This window comes from Prunus persica, chromosome G6, assembly GCF_000346465.2.
Source record: "Prunus persica cultivar Lovell chromosome G6, Prunus_persica_NCBIv2, whole genome shotgun sequence".
Taxonomy (NCBI): Eukaryota; Viridiplantae; Streptophyta; class Magnoliopsida; order Rosales; family Rosaceae; genus Prunus; species Prunus persica.
In genome coordinates this window covers 26,536,043-26,557,060 of record NC_034014.1, presented here as the reverse complement: position 1 = coordinate 26,557,060, position 21,018 = coordinate 26,536,043, and the positions used below count along the sequence as shown (strand labels likewise).

General features: G+C 37.3%; 3 protein-coding genes and 1 pseudogene across 3 annotated transcripts; 2 read left to right on the top strand and 2 right to left on the bottom strand.

Annotated features, from left to right (window-relative positions):
• LOC18773045 lies at positions 181-2,889 on the top strand. The gene is made up of 2 exons (XM_007206955.2): positions 181-394; positions 1,704-2,889. Exon 2 carries the CDS (start codon positions 1,709-1,711, stop codon positions 2,747-2,749), a length of 1,041 nt encoding a protein of 346 aa, XP_007207017.2. The 5' UTR covers positions 181-394; positions 1,704-1,708; the 3' UTR covers positions 2,750-2,889.
• On the bottom strand, positions 3,151-3,893 carry LOC18774078 (wound-induced protein 1). The gene has a single exon (XM_007206063.2). The coding sequence runs from the start codon at positions 3,807-3,809 to the stop codon at positions 3,390-3,392; it is 420 nt and encodes a 139-aa protein (XP_007206125.1). The 5' UTR covers positions 3,810-3,893; the 3' UTR covers positions 3,151-3,389.
• On the top strand, positions 11,139-12,841 carry LOC18772569 (annotated as a pseudogene).
• LOC18773360 (short-chain dehydrogenase reductase 2a) lies at positions 15,654-17,318 on the bottom strand. Its single transcript, XM_007205549.2, has 2 exons — positions 16,829-17,318; positions 15,654-16,628 (listed from the first exon to the last, which is right to left on the bottom strand). The coding sequence occupies exons 1-2, from the start codon at positions 16,915-16,917 to the stop codon at positions 15,794-15,796; spliced, it is 924 nt and encodes a 307-aa protein (XP_007205611.1). The 5' UTR covers positions 16,918-17,318; the 3' UTR covers positions 15,654-15,793.

Here is a 21,018-nt window from a genome sequence, read left to right as displayed (position 1 = left end):
GCTCGTGAAGCTTTTCTTACCTTTGTGTGGGTCCCGGGCGGTCCAAATTGACGTGGACCCGACATGTGCGCGGGAGTACCGTTTTGAATCTTTACTGCATTAAGAATTGAATTATTTTATTTTATTCTTTGTAAAGAAAAATAGTGGTATAGCTTTTGCAAACTTTTTTCCTTTTTGCTCGTCTGTTTGCTTTTTCTAGTCTGACAAATATCCTTCTGTTCCGGCCGGAGGACATATGTCACTGGCTGAAGACCGGTAATTGGGAAAGACTTGGTGAAGGCAGACAAGAAAAATGAAGTAATGTTTGCATGTGAACCTCTCTGATTATTTGTTCACCATCCATAGCTCTCTTCTCTTATCACAGAAGTATAGAAACTCAGAGTCTCAGAAAATTGTAAGTAAATCTTGGACTGCTTTCTTTCTTTCATATTTTTTTGGTGAATTGTGATAGTTTTGAATTGCTTGTTTGAGAACTAAATGCCTTCTCTGCTGTGAGTGTGGACCATAAATATCTTAGAAACATTCTGTACTTAAGAGCCTCAAGTCTTTCTGTTTTTGAATGGTTAGATTTTCATTCCACTGATGTCTCTTGGCGAGTCCTTACTTAGTTAGGACTTTGGTTACTTACCATTTTATTTAGTCCGTTTTCGTTTTGGATGAAGTTTATTTAGTCCTATCGTAATTGAGATTTATTTCCTATTTTGTCTAAGGTTAATACATCTTTATACTTTTTTTATAAATGGAGAAGAATACATATTTGAAATATCTTAATATATCAGAAAATTCCCATATACTTTATTTTGACAATGTCTGCTTTAGACTTTTGTGTATAGCAATTCAACTTCCATGGTGAATGAAACTTTAGTTTGCAATCCTTTTCTTCACAAGTTCGAACAGGATTTCAGAAAAATGACTTCACCGTCTCTCTCTCTGTGTTTCCTTGTTTTGAATTTTTTGGGACTCTGGCTTTGATCATCTAATGTAATTGATTAGGTTATTGATCATGAACATGTAAAAGGTGAAGAGCTATAGTATGGTTCAGCATTCTGAACTTTAGTAATAACTAATGAGCATGGGTTGGGTTTGAATAGGTAGAAGAAATTTGATTGTATTGGATATTGGGTAATTTTTGGTTTGGCAAAAAATGGAGTAGGCGGCTGCCTACCCTACCCTTAGGGTAGGACCACCCCTGGTGGGTTGGGTTTGAGTAGGTAGGAAAAATTTGATTGTATTGGATATTGGGTAGGTTTGGCAAAAAATGGAGTAGGCGGCTGCCTACCCTGCGCTTAGGGTAGGACCAACCCTGGTGGGTTGGGTTTGAGTAGGTAGGAAAAATTTGATTGTGGATATTGTGTAATTTTTGGTTTGGCAAAAAAATGGAGTAGGCGGCTGCCTACCCTGCCCTTAGGATAGGACCGACCCTGATGGTTTGGGTTTGAGTAGGCAGAAGAAATTTGATTATATTGGGTATTTGGTAATTTTTGGTTTGGTAAAAAATGGAGTAGGCGGCTGCCTACCCTGCCCTTAGGGTAGGACTGCCCCCGAGCATGCTGGTGTAGACCGCGGGCTTTCTGTTGGTGCTTTTTGAGTTTCAAACTTCAACTTGTATGAATTTCAGTTTTGCTTATAAAGTGACTCCAGCTATTGTGGTAGCATAACCGAGATTGATAAAAGAACTTGAGGTGCTACTAAAATGGTTACAGGGCTAATGACAACAATGTGCTTACTTAGCGATGAAAGTCACAGAAGAGATGAAATCTCAGGATCTGTACCTTCTTCAAAATGCCAACGTTTGCGAGAATGTTTCAATGGGATTCTTACTCAGAAGATTGATTGGGCATCCATGAGTAAAATCTGCAAAAAGTGGATCAAGAACCCTCTGAATATGGCCATCCTTTTATGGATAAGTTGTGTTGCCGTCTCAGGAGCAATCCTATTTCTTGTGATGACGGGAATGTTAAACAGCGTCCTGCCCGAGAAGTCAGAGAGAAATGCCTGGTCTGAGATCAACAATCAAATCCTCACTGCTCTCTTTACTCTTATGGCTCTTTACCAACACCCAAAGAGGATCTACCACCTTGTACTTCTGTTGAGATGGAAGCCAAAGGATGTCTCATTGCTTAGAAAAATGTACTCTAGGAATGGTACTTACAAACCCCATGAATGGGCACACTTTATGGTGGTAGTTTTTTTACTCCATTTGAATTGCTTTGCTCAGTATGCCTTGTGTGGGCTTAACTTGGGATACAAAAGATCTGAGCGACCTGCTGTTGGTGTCGGTATCTGTCTTTCGGTTGCAATTGCTGCCCCTGCAATAGCAGGTGTGTACTGCATTGTTAGCTCCCTCGGGAAGGAGTATGAAGTTGATCATGATGCGCAGGATCATATTCCCACTAATGGCACAAGCCGGTCCAGCCACTCGATGATGAAGTCATTCAAGAGGACATTTTCATGTGCATCTAGAGATGGCCAAAGGATTTCTGAGAATGCACCTCAATGGAGAGGGGATGACAAGCCTGTGCTATCGCCCTTACCGCGTGAAAGTGGAATTACTGAATATAGATTTCATCAAACTTCTCTACTTTGGAAGAAGCCTACAAGTCCAAGCACACTTCAAAAAGATTACCGTAGTCTAGATAGACAGATCCCCAAGGTGAAAGAGGAATCTACAATGGAGCCCCCTGTACCATTGATTTTGCAGAGGGAAGAGAATATCCAACCAAAGACACAAAAAGGAAGGAATTATTAGGGAAGTTCTGGAAAGACTACAGGAACTATTTGTGATCTTGATAAACTCATTTTCTTCGGCATCTTTATATGTAGAATGTTGAAATGAAATATAAGCTTATATTACACTTCAAATACATACATATTGGAAAATTTTGATTCTCTGTCTTTGCTAGAAGTTTTGGGCAGAAATAGCCCACAAAGGTAAAGCTCATAGTTCACTGCAATGCAGCAATGGTATTGAATTAAGTCATCTGATACCAATTTGACCACACAAAATGTGCTTGCATAGAGCTGGAACCACAATGATTTTGGTCAAAAAATCCAGCCCCAAAAATAAGTTTTAGACCAACTGAAACTGAAGTAATTGATTGTGAGATTCAGTGCTGGTGACTATGTAGCCTATTCTGCATTAAACAAAACTTGCGGTCAAGGGTTTATCTTTATTGGTAGTTCCATTTTATTTGACAGACAACAGCAGTTCCATTTTCTTAACACATCACAGAAGACCAGACATATCTGTCATGCATTGTTCAAACTCAAAGCTTCAACCCACAAGTACCCTTCATTTTATTTTCTCAAATTTTTTTTTTTCTTGCTAATCAACAAGTTGTCTGGAGCTCTTTAAGCACCAAACCAACCACAGATATATATAATAAACTCTAAATAGCAAGCAGAATGCTAGGCAAGGAGCGGTGGAACAGGTCTCTTGGCATGCTCTGCCACACAGTGAAGTTCTCCCAGCCCTGCGGCTTCAGATCCCTGACAGTGAGCCACGTGTTGAAATACTCCCTGAAATGGGTGATGAGGCCTTCTTTGAGGGTCCACACATGCACCCAATAGGCCTTTGCGCCTTCCCATCCCTCAACAATCACACAGTCACCAACCTCTGTGATGCTTCTTGGCTCGAACCTGAAGTCTGTGTGGCTTGCCTCCCCTGTAAGCACACGCATCATGTGCTGGCTCTGTGGAGGGCCATGGAACCACCATTCGAGGTCACTTGCTAGAAGCTTTGCTACTGCTTCTGTGTGGCCTTGGGCCAGTGCCTTGTACAGGGCTTCCACTATTGCATTGTTCTGCATTTTTCTGGCTTGTGCAGGGCTTCCTCCTTATTAGGGTCTGAGGGAGACAAGGGAGAAGTTAACTAGGAATAATTGGCTTGCCCTTTGGATGCATACGAATGTGGCTAGGTGGAACCCTTTTTATAGCAAAATTGAGAGCCTAAAATTACATCGCTTGAGAATAATAGAAAAATATTGGTTCCTACACAAATCATAGTTTGACACGTACTCAAAACTTTTTTTCCTTAGTTATTTTAGTAGATTATTTATATATATATATATATATATATATGTGTGTGTGAGAGAAATTTGCGAGAGCAAGAAGAATGACTATTTACAGGTAAGAAACCCAGCAGCGTTTTTAAGAATATACTTCTCTGGTGAGCACACGGGGTTAGGCTAATTGGCTAATACAATGTGCTGGTCCCCTTACACTTAAGTTTATGTCCGCTTCTCTACAATTTAGACTATAATTTGTATTTTAAAAAACGAATATACTACTCTAGTGATAGATTCCTTTCATGCCATGGAAGATCCAATGGTCAGGATTTGCTCCAACCACTTAGATGTATTTACTGTTTAATACGACTACATGAAGTATTCTTCTTTCGGCTCATAAATAATTAATGTATCAACAGGAAAAGCATGCAGTTTAGTCAGATTAGATATTTGAATAGATGTATTAAATAATCATAAAGCTCTAATAAAAGCTTTCCTGGGGACAAACGACAGGGGCTATTGGAGGTATAGAAATGCCGATGAACACTAAAACCTACTATGGCTTGAATCTAAAAGTTGGGTTATGTCACTTTACTTGTGCATCATCCTAGAACAATTTTATTTTTATTTTCTTGGTATATTTGTGCTAAAATTGACCCCTTTGACTCTCATATCTGGATTCTTTTGAATTTGTCATACTCAACCGACTTAATTAATCCAACACCTTCCAAAAACTTGGAAAATCATGAAACATGAACAAAATGATTTCATAGTGAAAGCTAGGATTTGTATTTGATTGTTCGAGATAAACTCAAACTAATCTGACATGTTTATTTTGAGTCATATTCCATATATCTTATGAACTATTAAACTTGGTATTAGGATGCTCTTATTTCTAAACTAAATATATTATTCACAAAATAAAAACAATATGGTATATAATTCTTCACAAAATATGACTTGAATTTTCATAACATAATGAAATTCTCACCCTAACTAGCATATTTTAAAAGCAAAGAAAAATATAGTGGGGAAAAAAGAACATAAGGATTGAGATTTTCCCAAAAACCCGCATAAGAAGTTGTTGATTAATGTTTGTATGCATGGGATATACTGTTCACAATTCGACATGTGTAGTGATGATAGTATAATATATATATCTATGGGTGGACTGTGGATCTGTGGCGCCATATTTTAACACAAGTTTTGATATAATTTTTGAGCCATTAGATTACTCCATTTTTAATGGTTGAGATTAAATTTGACATGACAAATAATTTTAATATTTTAAATAAACAATTATTAATTTTATTTTCTCTCTCGTAAAAATAAAATAAAATAATTTTCTCTTTCCTCCCTTTTTTCTTGAAAACATAATCTCTTTTTTTGGTAGTATCTGTTTTTTACTTGGTATATACCTCTCTCTCTCTTACCTAGGATCAGGAAAAAAAAAAACCTCCATTCTCTCTCTCTCTCTCTCTCTCTCTCTCTCTCTCTCTCTAGTAACTGCAGACCAACAATATGAATTCTCTACTCCATTTTTATTCCCAGGGAAGAGAGAGAGAGGGAAAAAAAGATAGGAGTTTTTTTTTCAGTCCTAGGGAAGAGAGAGTGAGGTATATACCAAGTAAAAAGGATAATACCAAGAAAAGATATTACATTTTCAAGAAAAAAAGGAGGAGAGAGAAATTTATTTATTTTTATTTTTATAAGAGAGAAAATAAAATTAATTATTGTTTATTTAAAATATTAAAACTATTTGTCATGTCAGATTTAATCTAAACCATTAAAAGTAGAGTAATCTAATGACCTAAAAATTGTGTCAAAAATATGATGCTACGGATCCGCCCTCCTATAGGGACGTTATGTATTTTCTATTACCCCTTTATATTTTTCTTTTTTTTTATAATAACGTGTAAACGTTGACATAAGAGAATAGCTATGTGTATATATAATATAATATATAATATAACATATTTATTATCTACAATTGTCTCCTTTTTCCTTTCTTTATAGATTAAAATGAAGGTAGCCAAAAACAGCTCCATGACACATCAATAGTACTGAACATCCCCCTGAAAAAGAAGTCATCGAAGATTGCATGTAGCTGATTTAAAAAATTCATCCCTTGCAATTTGCCTTAGTTGTCTTGAAAAAGAATCATTTGTTGTCTTTTCACGAGAAACAAAACAAAACAGTGCCTACGCATAATACTATAATAGAAAGAAAAGATGGAGGGAGACTTCTGTAATTTAGAAAGTTAAAATGGTAAACTAGTTGACGGTGGCGGCTCAGGAGATGCCAGGCTGTCTGAGTCCGTCCGACCGCTTTGACTCCATAGTGTCGTCGTTTTTTAAGGAAACTATTAACCGGTGAAGGTAGAAACGCCGTCATTTTCAGCGTGAATGTGTCATTGAAATTCCCCAAATACCCTTTTCTGTCTTAATTTTCTTGGCTGGACCCCCAACCTTTCAATAATGGAGTTGTGTGTTTTCTTTTTCTTCCATGCACAGTTCCACTCTCCACCCACCTACTCTATGCTGGCAAATATTGCATGATCTTATTTATGCAATTTGGTAATTAATTTGTGTTCAACAACAAAATTGAGGTCAACTTGGTGAATTAGGAGGAGTCATGTTATTTTTCACTTTTCCAAAAATATATGAAACATTAACACATTTTTCCATTCTATTTACTTTTTTTTTTAAATATATACAAACGATATTAGAGAAAAGGGATTCGAATACAGGACTTCGAGTGCAAGGCTTAACCACTTGAGCTACAAGTGAAGCCAACCGACATAAATTTTGCAGCTAGCTAGCACAACCCTTGAATTAAATCCTGTGAATTTTATAGCCCCATATCCGATAGGGGAGCCCTCTGTTTCTTCATTTTTAGATAAAACCTAACCCTAACTTGTAAGAAAAACAAAAAACAAAAATGTGACAATGATATTGAGTGGCCAAACATTTATGAAGACCAGTTGGATCCAATCCAGAACCCCTCGTGCACAAGAGGATAGAGATTCTTGTAATTTAATCCGAGTGAAGCCCACATAACCAGAATGATTGAATGTACAATGAACTGAGAAACTCATATGGATAGGAACTATACTGAACCAACCACGCATACGCATTATTGTTTTTTTCATTAATGTCTTCGATCCACCACTTCTAATTTTCTAGATTCTAGGATCTTTCTGTCTGACTGATCATAGAATGTTTGGAAAAGTCGCTTAAATGGATTTGCATTGATTGTTTTTTATCGTTTTTTTGCATCCGCAATATAATCCACAAGAACTTCTCATCCACGAAATCCATGTAATCTGATCTTCTTGACAGCTAGGAGGAGGTCCATTTTTGAAGCTTAATCAAGCTTATTCCTTGCTAATTAAGCTTAATTACATCCGCATTCCAATCTGGGAGACTTAATTAGGCTACAAAAGTTGGGCGTCTTTGGATCAAATAATTAGGCTGAAAAACTAATTATCTTAAAAGTGGACATGGAACAGAAGTTTACGGTACCTAAAATGTGTATCAAGATGCTTAACTTAACTGAAATGTGGTTTTAGGCTTTTGTGTTTGTCGAATGATTAATGTGTCATTATGGTTTTTGATGGGTTTAAGTGTGTTGTCTCAATCATTAATCCACATTAAGGTTAATGTCTTGTTGACTGTTATTATATTCTCTTCCACATGAATGAAAATTTGTACTATTTCTGTGTGTGGTAGAGTTTTAGCAATCATAGATGGGCCAACTAGGTTGCTAAAACTGTGTGGTGCATGTTATTTAGACTTGGCTCTTCAGAATTTTGTTATTAGGATGTGATCCTGGTATGTGGTACCCCAACAATCAACATTGAGATGAGGTACTTTCGAGACAATTAAAAGAGGATTGATTGATTGATTGGGATCCAATGTGAGTTAGAATTCTTCTAGCTTCAATCGCGCTCAAGCACGTATGAGTGAAATCTGATGGTTGATACATTGTGAATTCTATGTAAATTATAAGTTAATAAACATCAAAATGCGTTTGAGTTAATGTCAATTGCTCACACACATAAGTGAAATCTAACCGTTGATGCATTGTGAACTACATGTGTATCAACTGGTTAGGAATTAACTACATGCGTGAACCAGAGCGAGGTTTAGTAGCAAGTGAGATGGCAAGAGAGTGATCATAGAGTGTGTTAGGCGACGAGTGACAATCCAATGTAGTTGCCAAGTCACATAGTCACACAGAGGCTGTTGGCCATTCTCATTCAGGTTCGATTGGTGAATGGTCAAATAGGTCGCATGCATTGTCACCTTCACTAGTAGACCCTTATGCAGATGGCAATGGCATTCACGTTTAATTTTGCCTTACAATTTTTTAGCTGCTTGTTTGGTTGGCAATGACAAGTTGACAGCTACATGCATATTATGGCCCCCTTACATTAGATTGGATGTTAGAAATCTCTCTGTAATCTGTTTTTGATTTGCTTTCATAATTTATATGTCTTTTTTTTTTTTCTTTTTTTTGTTTCTTTGTTCATTCTATTGTGAAATCAGGGCTTGAGCCTTGAGGCCCAGTAGAGATGAAAAATCCAAACCCACTAACATATATAAATGTGGCCTAACTTGTGTCACCAAACAAAAATATGACCTAACTTGTAGCACGAGCTTTCTTTCTAAGAGGTTTTTTGGCTAAACAGAGCAGACAATGAATGCCTTTCTTCCACGCCAAGCTTAGACTAAATTGAAACAAAGGCCCACAGCCCAGCTTTCAGTCTCTGATGCCTTCCCAAAAATGGCAATAAAACCAGTAACTCTTTTCACTGTTTCCAAGCTCCACTTTGAATGCATTGCAGGACTACCATTAATTGATTCGACCCTTTGAACCGGTCAATGAGCTTTTTTCAACCACTGCTATTAAGATATAAGACCAAGCCACTCCTTCAAGTTGAGAGATGGATTGGATTTTACCCTACTTCAGGAAAAGTTTCCACACTGGATTCACTGTGTTAGCCAAATCTCACATCCAAAAGATACAGAATTTGATTTACCACTCAGCTGTTAGAATTTTCAGAGTTCAATCAGCTCAAACTAAACCAAATTCAACTGAATTTTCCCGTCATTCAACAAACTGACAGTAATTTTTTTTTTTTTTTAAGGATAGCTTAATCCATCAGTTTTTATCCTATTACAATGAAGGTAATCACAATAATAATGATCATATTTATGAAGTTAATTACTTGGTGTTTCTAACTAAACCAATTTATATGAGTTTTATCAGTGTTTTTTTAATATTGGATGGTCAGACAGAATTGTACTTGATACACAACACTTAACATAAATTAGTGCACTAAAAGGAAACAAATACAACATCATCCTCATCATCTAATCTAAGCAGAATATGAAACAGATAGTTGAGGATGAAATACTAGATGTTAAGCTGTATATCTATATCCAAATTCCCAAGCTTAGGGAATTTCAATCTCACCCTCATCTTCTGTAGTTGGTAGCATCAACCATTCATCTGGGGAAGGGCTCTGATCATTTGCATCAACCAAAGATGGCTCTTGATCAAGTGCTGTACAACTGTTCTGGTTCTGACCAAACAACCAATTAGAACTTCCCAGTGATAAAGGGTACTTCGATTTTTCAGCATTGTTACTATCCAAGGTATTTAGAAAAGATAACCACCAAGAATAGGAAGAGGCTTGGTTCTCTCCCCACTCAAATTCTAAGGCTTCCATGGTTGCTGCTGCTGTAGATGGTGCATCAGCCAAAACTGAAGGTGCAGTTGTAGACCAAACAGGTCCAGGCAGAGGCATGGACTCCACCAATGAATTAAATTGTGAACCAACAACAACATGGGATGAAGATGCCGATGATGATGAAGATGAAGATGAAGATGATGATGATGATGATGATGATGATGCTCTATGGAGTTGCAAGGCTTGAAAAATCTGCCTCCTAATTTCACCAGCATTAATGTCACAAAGCTGGGAAGCCCTTCTGCTTGCCCTTCTTCTCACTGGCTTGGCTGGAGAATTGGATTTCTCTGATGCAGAGCTCATGTTGGTTTTCAACTGAGATGAAATTCAAGCAGGCTTTTCTGTGAATTGAATTTCATATACGGGGAGATAAAGAAGTGAATTGAAGTATAGGGTAGGGGTTGAACTTGAAAGAGTTTGATAAGAGTTGAATTAATTGGAAGGCCAGAGAGGAATAAGTGGCGGAGTTAAGTGAAAAGAAAAGATGGGTCAGAAGTCACTCAGAAGCAATGACATGTATGCTGACACGTAATGGATGCAATGGGACACATCAAATTTAAAGGTTGGAAGCCTTGGAAGTCACTGTCTCTCAGTCACTCTGTCTGCAAAAGTCTACCTCCTCTTCCCCTCTTTCGTACTTTCCTGCTAACATCTTTAAGGCCTTGGATTTTCCTCTAGGCAAAACACTGTTCCCTTTTGCTAAATTGCAATATTTTCCGTAGAATCATACCACAGTAGATGTTTTGACCCAAAAAAATTTGCACAGTGGATGTGTATGTTTGTATGTGGCTCTGAAACTTGTGAGGTTGGGAGGAGAAGCAACAAACCGAACTCCATTTCAAAGTTTTGCATTATTGTTCATATCTGGTTCGATTCCAAAGTGGAAGCAAGCACAGTCCAACTAAATTCTTCCGACTACCTTGAACAGTTGCCATCATGCATGGTCCAAAATGGGTTCACATTTGTCCCTCGCTAACTCGCACAACACGACTAAAAATTATTGATGTATGTTGAATCTCACAATGCCTTATTGCCTGATGATTATCAACTATTAATATATATGAATTTTAAAATGCCTCATTGATAATTATCAATTGTTGATAGATATAAATTTCACCATTTCTCCTGATTATTAACATGTTTACCTTATCTATTTGTCATTTGAGAAGCAAGGGTTTGATGATTTCTCCCATCATCAATAGCCTGTCAATAGACATGGACAAATTCAGCCCAATATACGCCCCCATCCTTGGTGGATTTATGTACTGAGCTAGTTGAGTCCTCGCTAACTATACATTACATTGATCTAAGTTGGACTGAATTGTCCATATGCTGCAGCAGCCCCTTTAAACCTTGGCTTGGCAGTCCACCCTATTGGGCTTGAAGCTGCCTCTCTCAATCCTAGATCAAATTTCTGTCCAGTCCACGTCATCTCCGGAAAGTCCTCCATAATTTCAGACCCAAACGCATATCTACTTTTGTTTGTCTTGTCAAATAATTGTAATTTTTATACCCCACACTGCCTGCCACTATCAACGTCTTTTTGTGAAAAAGGGCACCGTGTGATGTGACCCTCATCAAACCCAAAGAAAGAAAGAAAAAGAAGAAACAGAAAAAGAGAAGATGGCGGAGAAGGTGATTGTTGTGAGCATAAGGGAGTCCGCGGTGGTCAGGCCAGCTGAGGAGTCGACGACCCCTCAGGGGTCGCTGTGGTTCTCCAACTCGGATCTAGCATTCAATAACTATCACGCGTCCGCTGTTTACTTTTACAGACCAAGTGCAAGTAGTGACCTCAACTTCTTTAACTCGGGACTTCTCAATCAGGCGCTCAGCAAAGCCCTCGTGCCCTTCAACCACCACAACGGCCGGTCGCTTCAAGCTCAACCACCACAACGGCCGTCTGGAGATTGATTGCAATTCACAAGGGGTGCTCTTTGCTGTGGAGGAGAGCAACTGTGCCTTGGATGATTTTGGCGATTTTGCGCCCACTTCCGATTTTCGTACCCTCATCCCCGCCGTTGATTACTCCGGTGGGATATCCTCATATCCCATATTGGTGTTACAGTTATAGGTGACGCACTTTCAATGTGGTGGAGTGTGACTTGGTGTTGGCATGGACCACCGTATGGCAGATGGAGTTTCCAATATGCAATTTGTAAATGCATGGTGATCATCTCACAAATATTACTCAACCCTTCATGGACAGGACGTTACTTCGTGCCCGAAACCCACCTCAGCCTACATTCCCCCGCATTGAATATCAACCTTCTCCCCAAATGAAATTACCTTGTCATCATCTGAAAAACATAAATACTATTGCGTCCATTTTTAGATTTACGCGAGAGCAGCTCAACATTTTGAAAGCCAAGTCTAAGGAAAATGGCGGGAGCAACGTCATGATAATACGAAGTATAGCTCATTTGAGATGTTGGCAGGTCATATCTGGAGATGTGCTTGCAAGGCACGTAAACTTGCGGATGATCAAGACACCAAAGTACTCATTCCCATTAATGGACGGTCCAAATTGCAACTCCCACTCCCACCTGGTTTCTTTGGCAATGTCGCTTTCAGAGCCGCACCAATTGCTGCAGCGGGGGATCTCGTATCGAAACCATTGTGGTATGCTGCAAGCTGTGTTCTCAATGCTTTGGCGTAGATTGACGATGATTATCTCAAATCAGCCCTTGACTATCTTGAGCTTCATCGTCCTTGTGCTTCCCCACTTGTTATGGGGCCTCTTTCAATTAGGTGCCCCAATCTCCGGATAAACAGTTGGATTAGGCTACCGATTTATGATGCTGATTTTGGATGTGGTCGACCCATTTTCATGGGGCCTGCTGCATTATTTGACGGGATGTGTTTGTTCTTACCAATTGCAAGTAATGATGGGAATTTATCTTTCATGATTTCTCTGCCATCTGAGCACATGAAATCATTTTCCAACTTCTTGTATGACAATCAGGGGCACAATTTTAAGATTGCCCCCCAAATTATAACCTTGTTTTATTATATGATGTTATTTATTTATTTGGCTTAATTGTAGTAATAGTTCTTGAATTATATTCCAAGTTACAATTCCGTCCTTGAACTCCAATAATAGTTGTTGTAGTCCTCAAATTAGTTTCCCGTCCTTTCTCAGTCACTCACTCTGTCTGCAAAAGTCTACCCCCTCTCCATAGAATCATAGACTTGTGAAGTTGTGAGGTTGGGAGGATAAGCATAACCGAACCCCCATTTTCAAAATTTTGCATTATTGTTCATATTTGGTCCAATTCCAAAGTGGATGCACAGTTCAACCAAATTCTTCCAACTACCTTGTACAGTTGCCTTCATGCACGGTCCAAAATGAGTTCACATTTGTCCCACACTAACCCGCACGATACCGATATTAAACGTTGATTTATTTGAATGTGTCATACATCAATGATTTATGTAAATTTTATTGATTCATGTGAATTTTTTATTACTTCATCAAGAAACAACGAATCTCATCTACGGACATATAAGAGCCAAAACTGTTAATGGCTTTCTACCTAATGTAAATATTTGGTCAATTATTAATACATATAAATCTCACAATACTTCGTCGGTCGGATGATGAAAACCGTCTCTTAAATATAACTGTGTTTACCTCATCTATTTGTCATTTGAGAAGCAATTGTTTGATTATTTCTCGCATCATCAATAGTCTGTCAATCGACATGGAGAAGGCAGATTTTGTTAGCTGAGAATTTGAAACGTGCCCCAAATTCAGCTCAATAGTATGTATGTACTGAGCTAGTTGCTATACATTGAGCTAAGTTTGAGTTGACTTTTGCATCAACTAGCTCATAAATAAATCATCCATCACATTTCTTCAAGCTCTTCATTTTTTGTGGTGTAAATTTGTGTCCTTCAAGCAAAAGCAGCCCATTTCTGTCCAGTCCACGGCCTCTCCGGCTGTCCTCCATAATTTCATGCCCAAAGCAGATCTCCTGTTGTAAATTGTAATTACAGTTTTTGTCTTTCTGGTCAAATAATAATATTTTTGTTGAAATTTCAGTATTATTTTATTTTGGAAATAATGTTTTTTCTGACAAATATTCTCATGTCAATTTATATCAAATTGGAACACTGGATTAAATTAGAGAACAAATATATATATATATATATATATATATTTGCTGGATAAGGATTAGGAGACTATACATTTAAACAAAAGACCTCTGCCAATGGTCGGTTCAATATTTGTACTATTTTAGCATAGTTTATGTAGATCATATATGTACATTATATATTGGTGACATGCCACTCCAAAACGCTAGGGGCAATGCATCAGTCTCCCCCCTACCTTTGTACATAATTAATTAAGATGACTAAAAACTTATAATTATAATTAATTTAACACAAGTTGTGGGTTAAACTTTTACAATGGATAGGCACTCAGCCTATTTAGTGGTTGCATCTCATTACCTATCATTTTTTTTTTTTTGGGTTGAGAGAAAAAATAAAGAAACAAGTGGGAGGCCAGTGGGTTTAATTTAGTCCTAGATAGTTGAACAAAGGAAGAAAGAAGACAGAAATTTACAACTCATTATGTGGTAATGTTTGAACATTGACAGCTTCCAAAATCTTATTTTTCTGATCAAATGTTGATTTCCAAGGTTTGATTGAGCTGTTCAGAATCACCTTTCGGGAATTTATTATTTCTCTATAGCTCTGAAAGGAAGCTAGTTTTGAGAGAGAGAGAGAGAGAGGCAGTGTTTCTTTCTGAAATGGGTATATGTGCAGATGCTGAGTATGCTAGTATGCTCCTTTATATAGCATGCACGTGGATTCCGTGGAGTATCAAACCCTATAGTGGGAATGGGAATCCGGCAAGGAATTCCAATTATCCTTCAATTAATACTTCTAATTATTCTCATTACGAGTAATTGTTTCGATAAATAAGTTAAGTTAATTGGTTAATACATTGTGTTTGGCTCTTTCAAGTACAAAATTTTCTTCATATAAATTGGATTAGAATAATTAGAATATCGTTTTGTATAAGTGAAAAAATTGTTTCTATTTTTTGGATCGAACTCAAAGTCATTTATTTTCATCAATCGTTTACTTCTAATTATTCCCGAACAAAGTAACTCGTCGTTGTCGGCAGAGAGAGAAGAAATAGCAACATTAGGGTCAGAGTTTTCTTAAACAAACATTTGATATCGAACTTTGGGCTAAAGCATATATAGAGGCTACAGATTTCATGTACTGAGTCAAACTTTCCTGCCTGTCTTTTTTCTCCTACTTGCTCTGTCAGAATCAATGACCTTGATTTTTAATTTGCGTGGGGTTAGTTTCATTGGGTCAAATGTGCAGCATTTAGATGTCAAAACCATGACCAAACATCTTTTGATATGCCAATGTGCATCTTCCCCTTTAGGCTCTAACCCATATTCTTCTTCATATTCAAATCCTAAAAAGTAATGCTAGTGGATGGCTAGTGCTTACTGCAATATGCGAACCCTATTCCATTAGCGGACTTGTAGAGTTAATGATGCTTAATTGTTTTAATATAGTTAGAGAGTTTTGTTTGGAGAATTGGTGATTCACAAAATTTGTTATGCTAGACTTTTTTATTTCACTGTAATGAAACAAAGATAAGCTATTCACAGTGTACTCTATATTTATATTTTCGTTGTATTTAGGTGTTTTAAAATAAAATTTATATCAATAAACAATTATCAGTTATGTACACACATGTAAATAGTTAAATTTCACATTCATTCTCACTGGGAAAAAAAAAAAAAGTTGAAAAATGCACTACAGTGTTGAAGAAAGAAAGGGTTCTAATTTGTAAAACTATATATCTCTACTAACTAATAGATACCTACAGACTCATTTACTTGACACCGGAAGAATAATTTACACTTGAAAATTCGGATTAATATTGAATTGATAAACGAAACCTATTACAAACCCAAACACAAATGGCAAACCTTTTGGTGATCTATGCATGTACAAAATACCAACACCATGGAATGGGAAAAGAAGAAAAAAAACCCTACAAGCCAACACAATTTCTTGAGGTGGTAATTCCACCGTCCACAACAAGGTTATGGCCACTAACATACTTGGATTCATCACTAGCAAGATAAAGAGCAGCCTCAGCTATGTCTTTAGCCCTTAGGGTTTGCCCTTTCAAATTGGCAAGCCCCCTCACAAAGTCCTCCATTTTCTCTACTTCTTGCTCACAAGGCATCCCCAAATCCATGCATTCTTCTTCTTCCTCATCATCACCGCTCGTCCTCCAAGCGTTCACAAGCATTGACGTGGCAACCCCAAATGGAGAAATGCAATTTACCCTAATCCCATACCGGCCCAATTCACAGGCTGCGTTCTTTGTGAGCCCAACAATGGCATGCTTTGAGGCTGTGTAGGCATGCGGCCCAAGCCCACCTGCCACCCCAGCTACACTTGATGTTGAAATTATGCACCCTCCATTTCCTCTAGGCACCATCACTCTTGCAGCATGCTTCATCCCCAATGCTGCTCCTCTCACATTCACCCGCATCACCTGGTCGAATTCGTCGGTGTCAAAATCCATGATGCTCTTGTGTTTCGACTGGTTTCCGAGGATCCCGGCATTGTTGAACATAATGTCGAGCTGCCCGTAACGGGAAATTGTTGATTCAACTAAGTTCTCAATGTCTTCTTCCAAGCTAACATCACAATGAACAAAGGTGACTGAAGGGCTCAAGGAATTGGCTAGGGTTAGGCCAACTGCGTCCTCCACGTCGGCAATGATTACTTTGGCACCATGCCTTGCAAAAAGCCTCACTGTTGCTTCTCCAATGCCTCTAGCACCGCCTGTCACTATAGCAACTTTTCCATCCAACCTGAAAAAAAAAATTCATCAAACAGTTTAGTTGGTTTTCTGGTGTGAGTCTTGTAATGTATTTGAACAATGGGTATAATGAATTTTTGCATTTTGGCACTGTTCTCATGCAAACTATGAGATTTTAAAAGGTTCCACATTTATGCATTTTGGGTAATATTTTATTTATATTGAGAAAAATTGAGTTAAAGGAGAAAGTACCTTTTAGGAGGAGGAGCAGTAGTATTGTTGTCCCTTCCCAACCCATGAATTCCATGGAGGGCTTTTTCAGGCATAACTTGGGCAGGCATATGATTAGTTGGTAGCTAGCTCTAAAGTCTACCTAAACAAAATGGAGAAGAGAGAGAGAGAGAGAGAGAGAGAGAGAGAGAGAGACTTTAGAGAGAGAGAGAGAGAGAGAGAGAGAGAGAGAGAGAGAGACTTAAGGATGGATGTTGAATGAAGAAGGAAAGGGTTTTATAGACAAGTAGAAGTAGAGACATACACATGCATGCGGTGAGTGGGTTCCAAGAGAGGGCTGTTTGTCTTATTGCAAGGTAAGTTCCATAGAAATAGATGTCCCTCATCTTTTGTACCTCCTCCTTGGCCTTGCCTTCAATTTGGAATTTAAGAATGGCAACAGATCTGTATAAATTAAAGAAAACATTAATATTTAAAAACTTACAGCTAGTCTAGCTAACTAAGTCGCCAATTATATAATAAGACCTCCCTAGATGATGGAGAAGAAGACATTGTATATTCATCAAATAACCTTTTATATCATTTGTAACACATAGGCGCTGTAAAGATAAAAAAATTCACAAACGTCGTATCTACCATACGGGATGTGAGACACTCCAAATTTTGAATAGTACTATTATTCCACAAACAACGACATCCTTTCTTAAAAGGCATGTATATGAAAGGAAAGTGCATAGTTTTACCACCCTTTCTGCGTGCATTTGTCAACTGATTTTGAAATATTAGGTGAATCTACACAACTGGTCAAAAATGTCACAGCTAATAGTACCCATTAGGTGAATGTGCCCCTATCTGCTCCTTTTCATTGTATAAAGTTAGTCAAACAGTCCATCATCCTTGGTACACATGCAGCGTATTCAATCTTCAAAATTCTGGTATCTTTGATTGCGACTAAAATTCAACCAAAGAAAGATTGTGATTAAAACATGAACTTACAGTCTTAATTTCAATTTTTGATGTGAAAAACTTATAGCTTAAATTGCTATGAGCATTTAACATATGCTCGAGATTCTGTGTTAGAATCCCTTGCTCTAATATTATTTGTGTTATAAAAAAAAACACAATTTTGGATTGAAGCAACAATTTGACTTACGAAAGAACCAAAAATAAGAAATAAAATGCTGGTTAAGTTGAACCAGTTGGCAGATGATACCAAGCTTTCACATGGTCCCAGGTCCGAAGTAATGGGTGGGGACCTGCGGGGCTCTCTGTGCTGGCCTGTGATTAATTACTAGCTAAGATTGATTATGTGCATACCAAATGGAGATTAAAGATAATAAACAAAACCTAAACGCAGAACACAAACTGCACAAGATCTCATGATTTAAGCAGCAAAGATTTTGATTCTAGCAAAGCCAATCAAGTTTTTTTGACATGAAAAGGAAATAAATTAAATTAAAGGGTCGAAGATTACGTGATTTAAGTAATAAGATTTAGATTTGATCGTTCTATTTTCTGGACCTCGGTCTTCTTTTTGAGCAGCTACAGACTGTATGTGTTCTTGGAGTTTTAACTTTTAGCCTTTAAAATATTTAAAATATGATAAATACATAAGCCACTCAGATAATTCTTCACGTCAAGCTTTTGCTTCAATTAGAAAAATGGGGTTTTAATAAAACACCCCATAATACTTTAATGATTTTGGCGTACCTACTTTGACTGGTTTTTCACACAGAATTTGGAAGTGGTGGTCACGATGAAGAGAGAAGAGGCCTCAAGTTTATGACCAAAGACTGCAGCTTTCTTCAAGGTAGTAGTAGGATATTAGGATGATTAGATTTATGATAATATTCTATATACATGACTTCTTTTCGATTTCGTACTTCTCCTTTCAAGTAAAATAAATATGTCATGATCGTACACTGTTTTTGTATACAAGAGTGTTTTCGTGTCCAATTGCAAGTCTGACTCACAACTTCTATGGTAGCTAGTAGCCAGACCATCACACCATATGGGGAGGCATAAGATATTTTGATCAATTCAAGACGATCTCAACCGAGAAAAAAAAAGTCAGAAAATTTTGGGGTTGGTAGGTACATACATTGATATTAGGAATTAATACTATATTATATAATCTCCGTTTTACATACAACATTAAAAAAAAATTGTTTGTGGCACTGGCAGGGGTTGAAGATTTGGCTTCTTAATCTCAGGAGCTGTGTTTTGCAGCCAAATCAAGAGATTAAACAAACCCTATTTGAAATACCTGATTATTTATTCCTAATTACGATTATGTTGAGGGTCTATGGAAACTTTTGTAGCCAATAAATAGAGCAAGATAAGATGCCATGGCCCTATGGCCATTGTCTTTGTTATAAATAGTCTCTCTTATTTGCAGTTGCTTTTGGACCGCCATTAACTGTTGTCTAAATGCTATTTCTTTTTGTCAACTAATGTTATTATATTTGGTCCGTCAAAATTAATGCAACAAATCTTCAAGTGACTTTGCATTGTATACATAATTAGTGGGTGCTTGAAGCTACACTTTATGAGTAGTTGCTCCTAATAATGGTGATATGCTTGTGTATGGAAATGGACCACCATTAGCGATTTGTATATGTTCCCATAAACCAAAAGTAAAAGAGAGGAAGGGATCATTGACTCCATTTGGACATTATGTTACTTTTTTTGTAAAGAAAATACGATATTATTTTGAATTATTAACGTGCCATAAAACAAAGATTCACAGAATTATTTTGTTGGTTTACTTTGGGGTTTCTACATGATGATTTGTATGTGAGAATAATGTTCTTTAAATATGTCAATACAATTTCTTCACACACACCAAAGGAAAAGAAGAAAAAAAAAAAAAAAGGCAAATCCAAATGCATCACAGGATCTGTTTTTGTCTCGGTTATGGGGTGTTGGAGATTTTAGGCCCAAATTAGGGTAATTGGGCTGAAGAAGAGTTTGGGTCAAAACTCCTTGAGTTTGAAGGGCCAATGCAAATTTTGAATAGACAAAAAAACAAATTAGCCTTTTTATCCAACAACCATGGATTATGAGATTTGAATTCACGAATTTCTATAAAATAATTTAAGATTGAGTGCCACTTTACCAATTGATCATTGGCAAATCAAAAAAGTTGAAAAATGAAACATGTTATTTTCTGAGTACAAGATTGGGTGCCACTTAACAAATCGTTGGTTGGCAAATCAAAATAGTTCAAAACGAAACTTGTTATTTTATTTTCCCAAATATGAGCGAGAAGAATCATGTGCTAGCTATTTGTCCCATAATGAAATATAGTTGAGGTAACAAATAAGCTAAGGCCATGGACCATGGTGGGTCGGCCTTTTAAAGGCACGTATGGTGGGTCAAGAACAGCAACCACTAGTCTAATGTTAGCTAGTATACTATTGTGAGAAAATGGTGGGATATCAGTGCATAAAAGCATAGTTGCAGCATTAAGAAACAAGTTGCCCATACAGTTGTTGGAGTCTTAGAGATGTTCTTGTTGGGAAATGTATATTTTTATATATAAAGCGTATCATATGCATCCCACTAATGAATCAAAACTTTTAAGCAAAGGTTGCATGATTGTAGTTACTCGCCTACCATATGGTTATGCAATACTTAACTCCATTACATTCATAATTTTGACAATGAAATATAAAACCTGGGAAATTGATCTTGATATGCCACGGGTGTGGACCCCAATTCTTTCAATGTTATTTTATTATTTTGGTATCTTGACACGTTGCAAACGTCACATGTGTGTAATGCTCGCTCAATCATCAACGGCTCGTATTGGTTCTGGAGTAGTAGTTTTATAGCAAAGGAGAGGTGAATGAGAAAGGCCCAAGAAGAGGGCCAAAAGGGAGAAACAGAACCTTAGAAAACAAAAGCTAACAACTACTGGTACACACCCCATGGAAAATGTTAAAAGGCTTTACCAGAAAGCAAAGACACCTTGAAAACGAGACCCCTTTTACTTTTATAATTTTTATTCCGGTAAAACAACTTCCACAACACCACCAACTTTAACCTTCTCTATCTGTCTCTTTGAAATCAGGAAAAGGCTCAATTTCAAAAGACCGGAAGAATCTGTACAAGATAAAAAGACTCAACGAAGCTTCCACATAAAAAGGAAGCAGGGAAAAAAAAGAAAAAACGGTAATCAGGTGCATCCAAAAGTACAGGAAACCTAA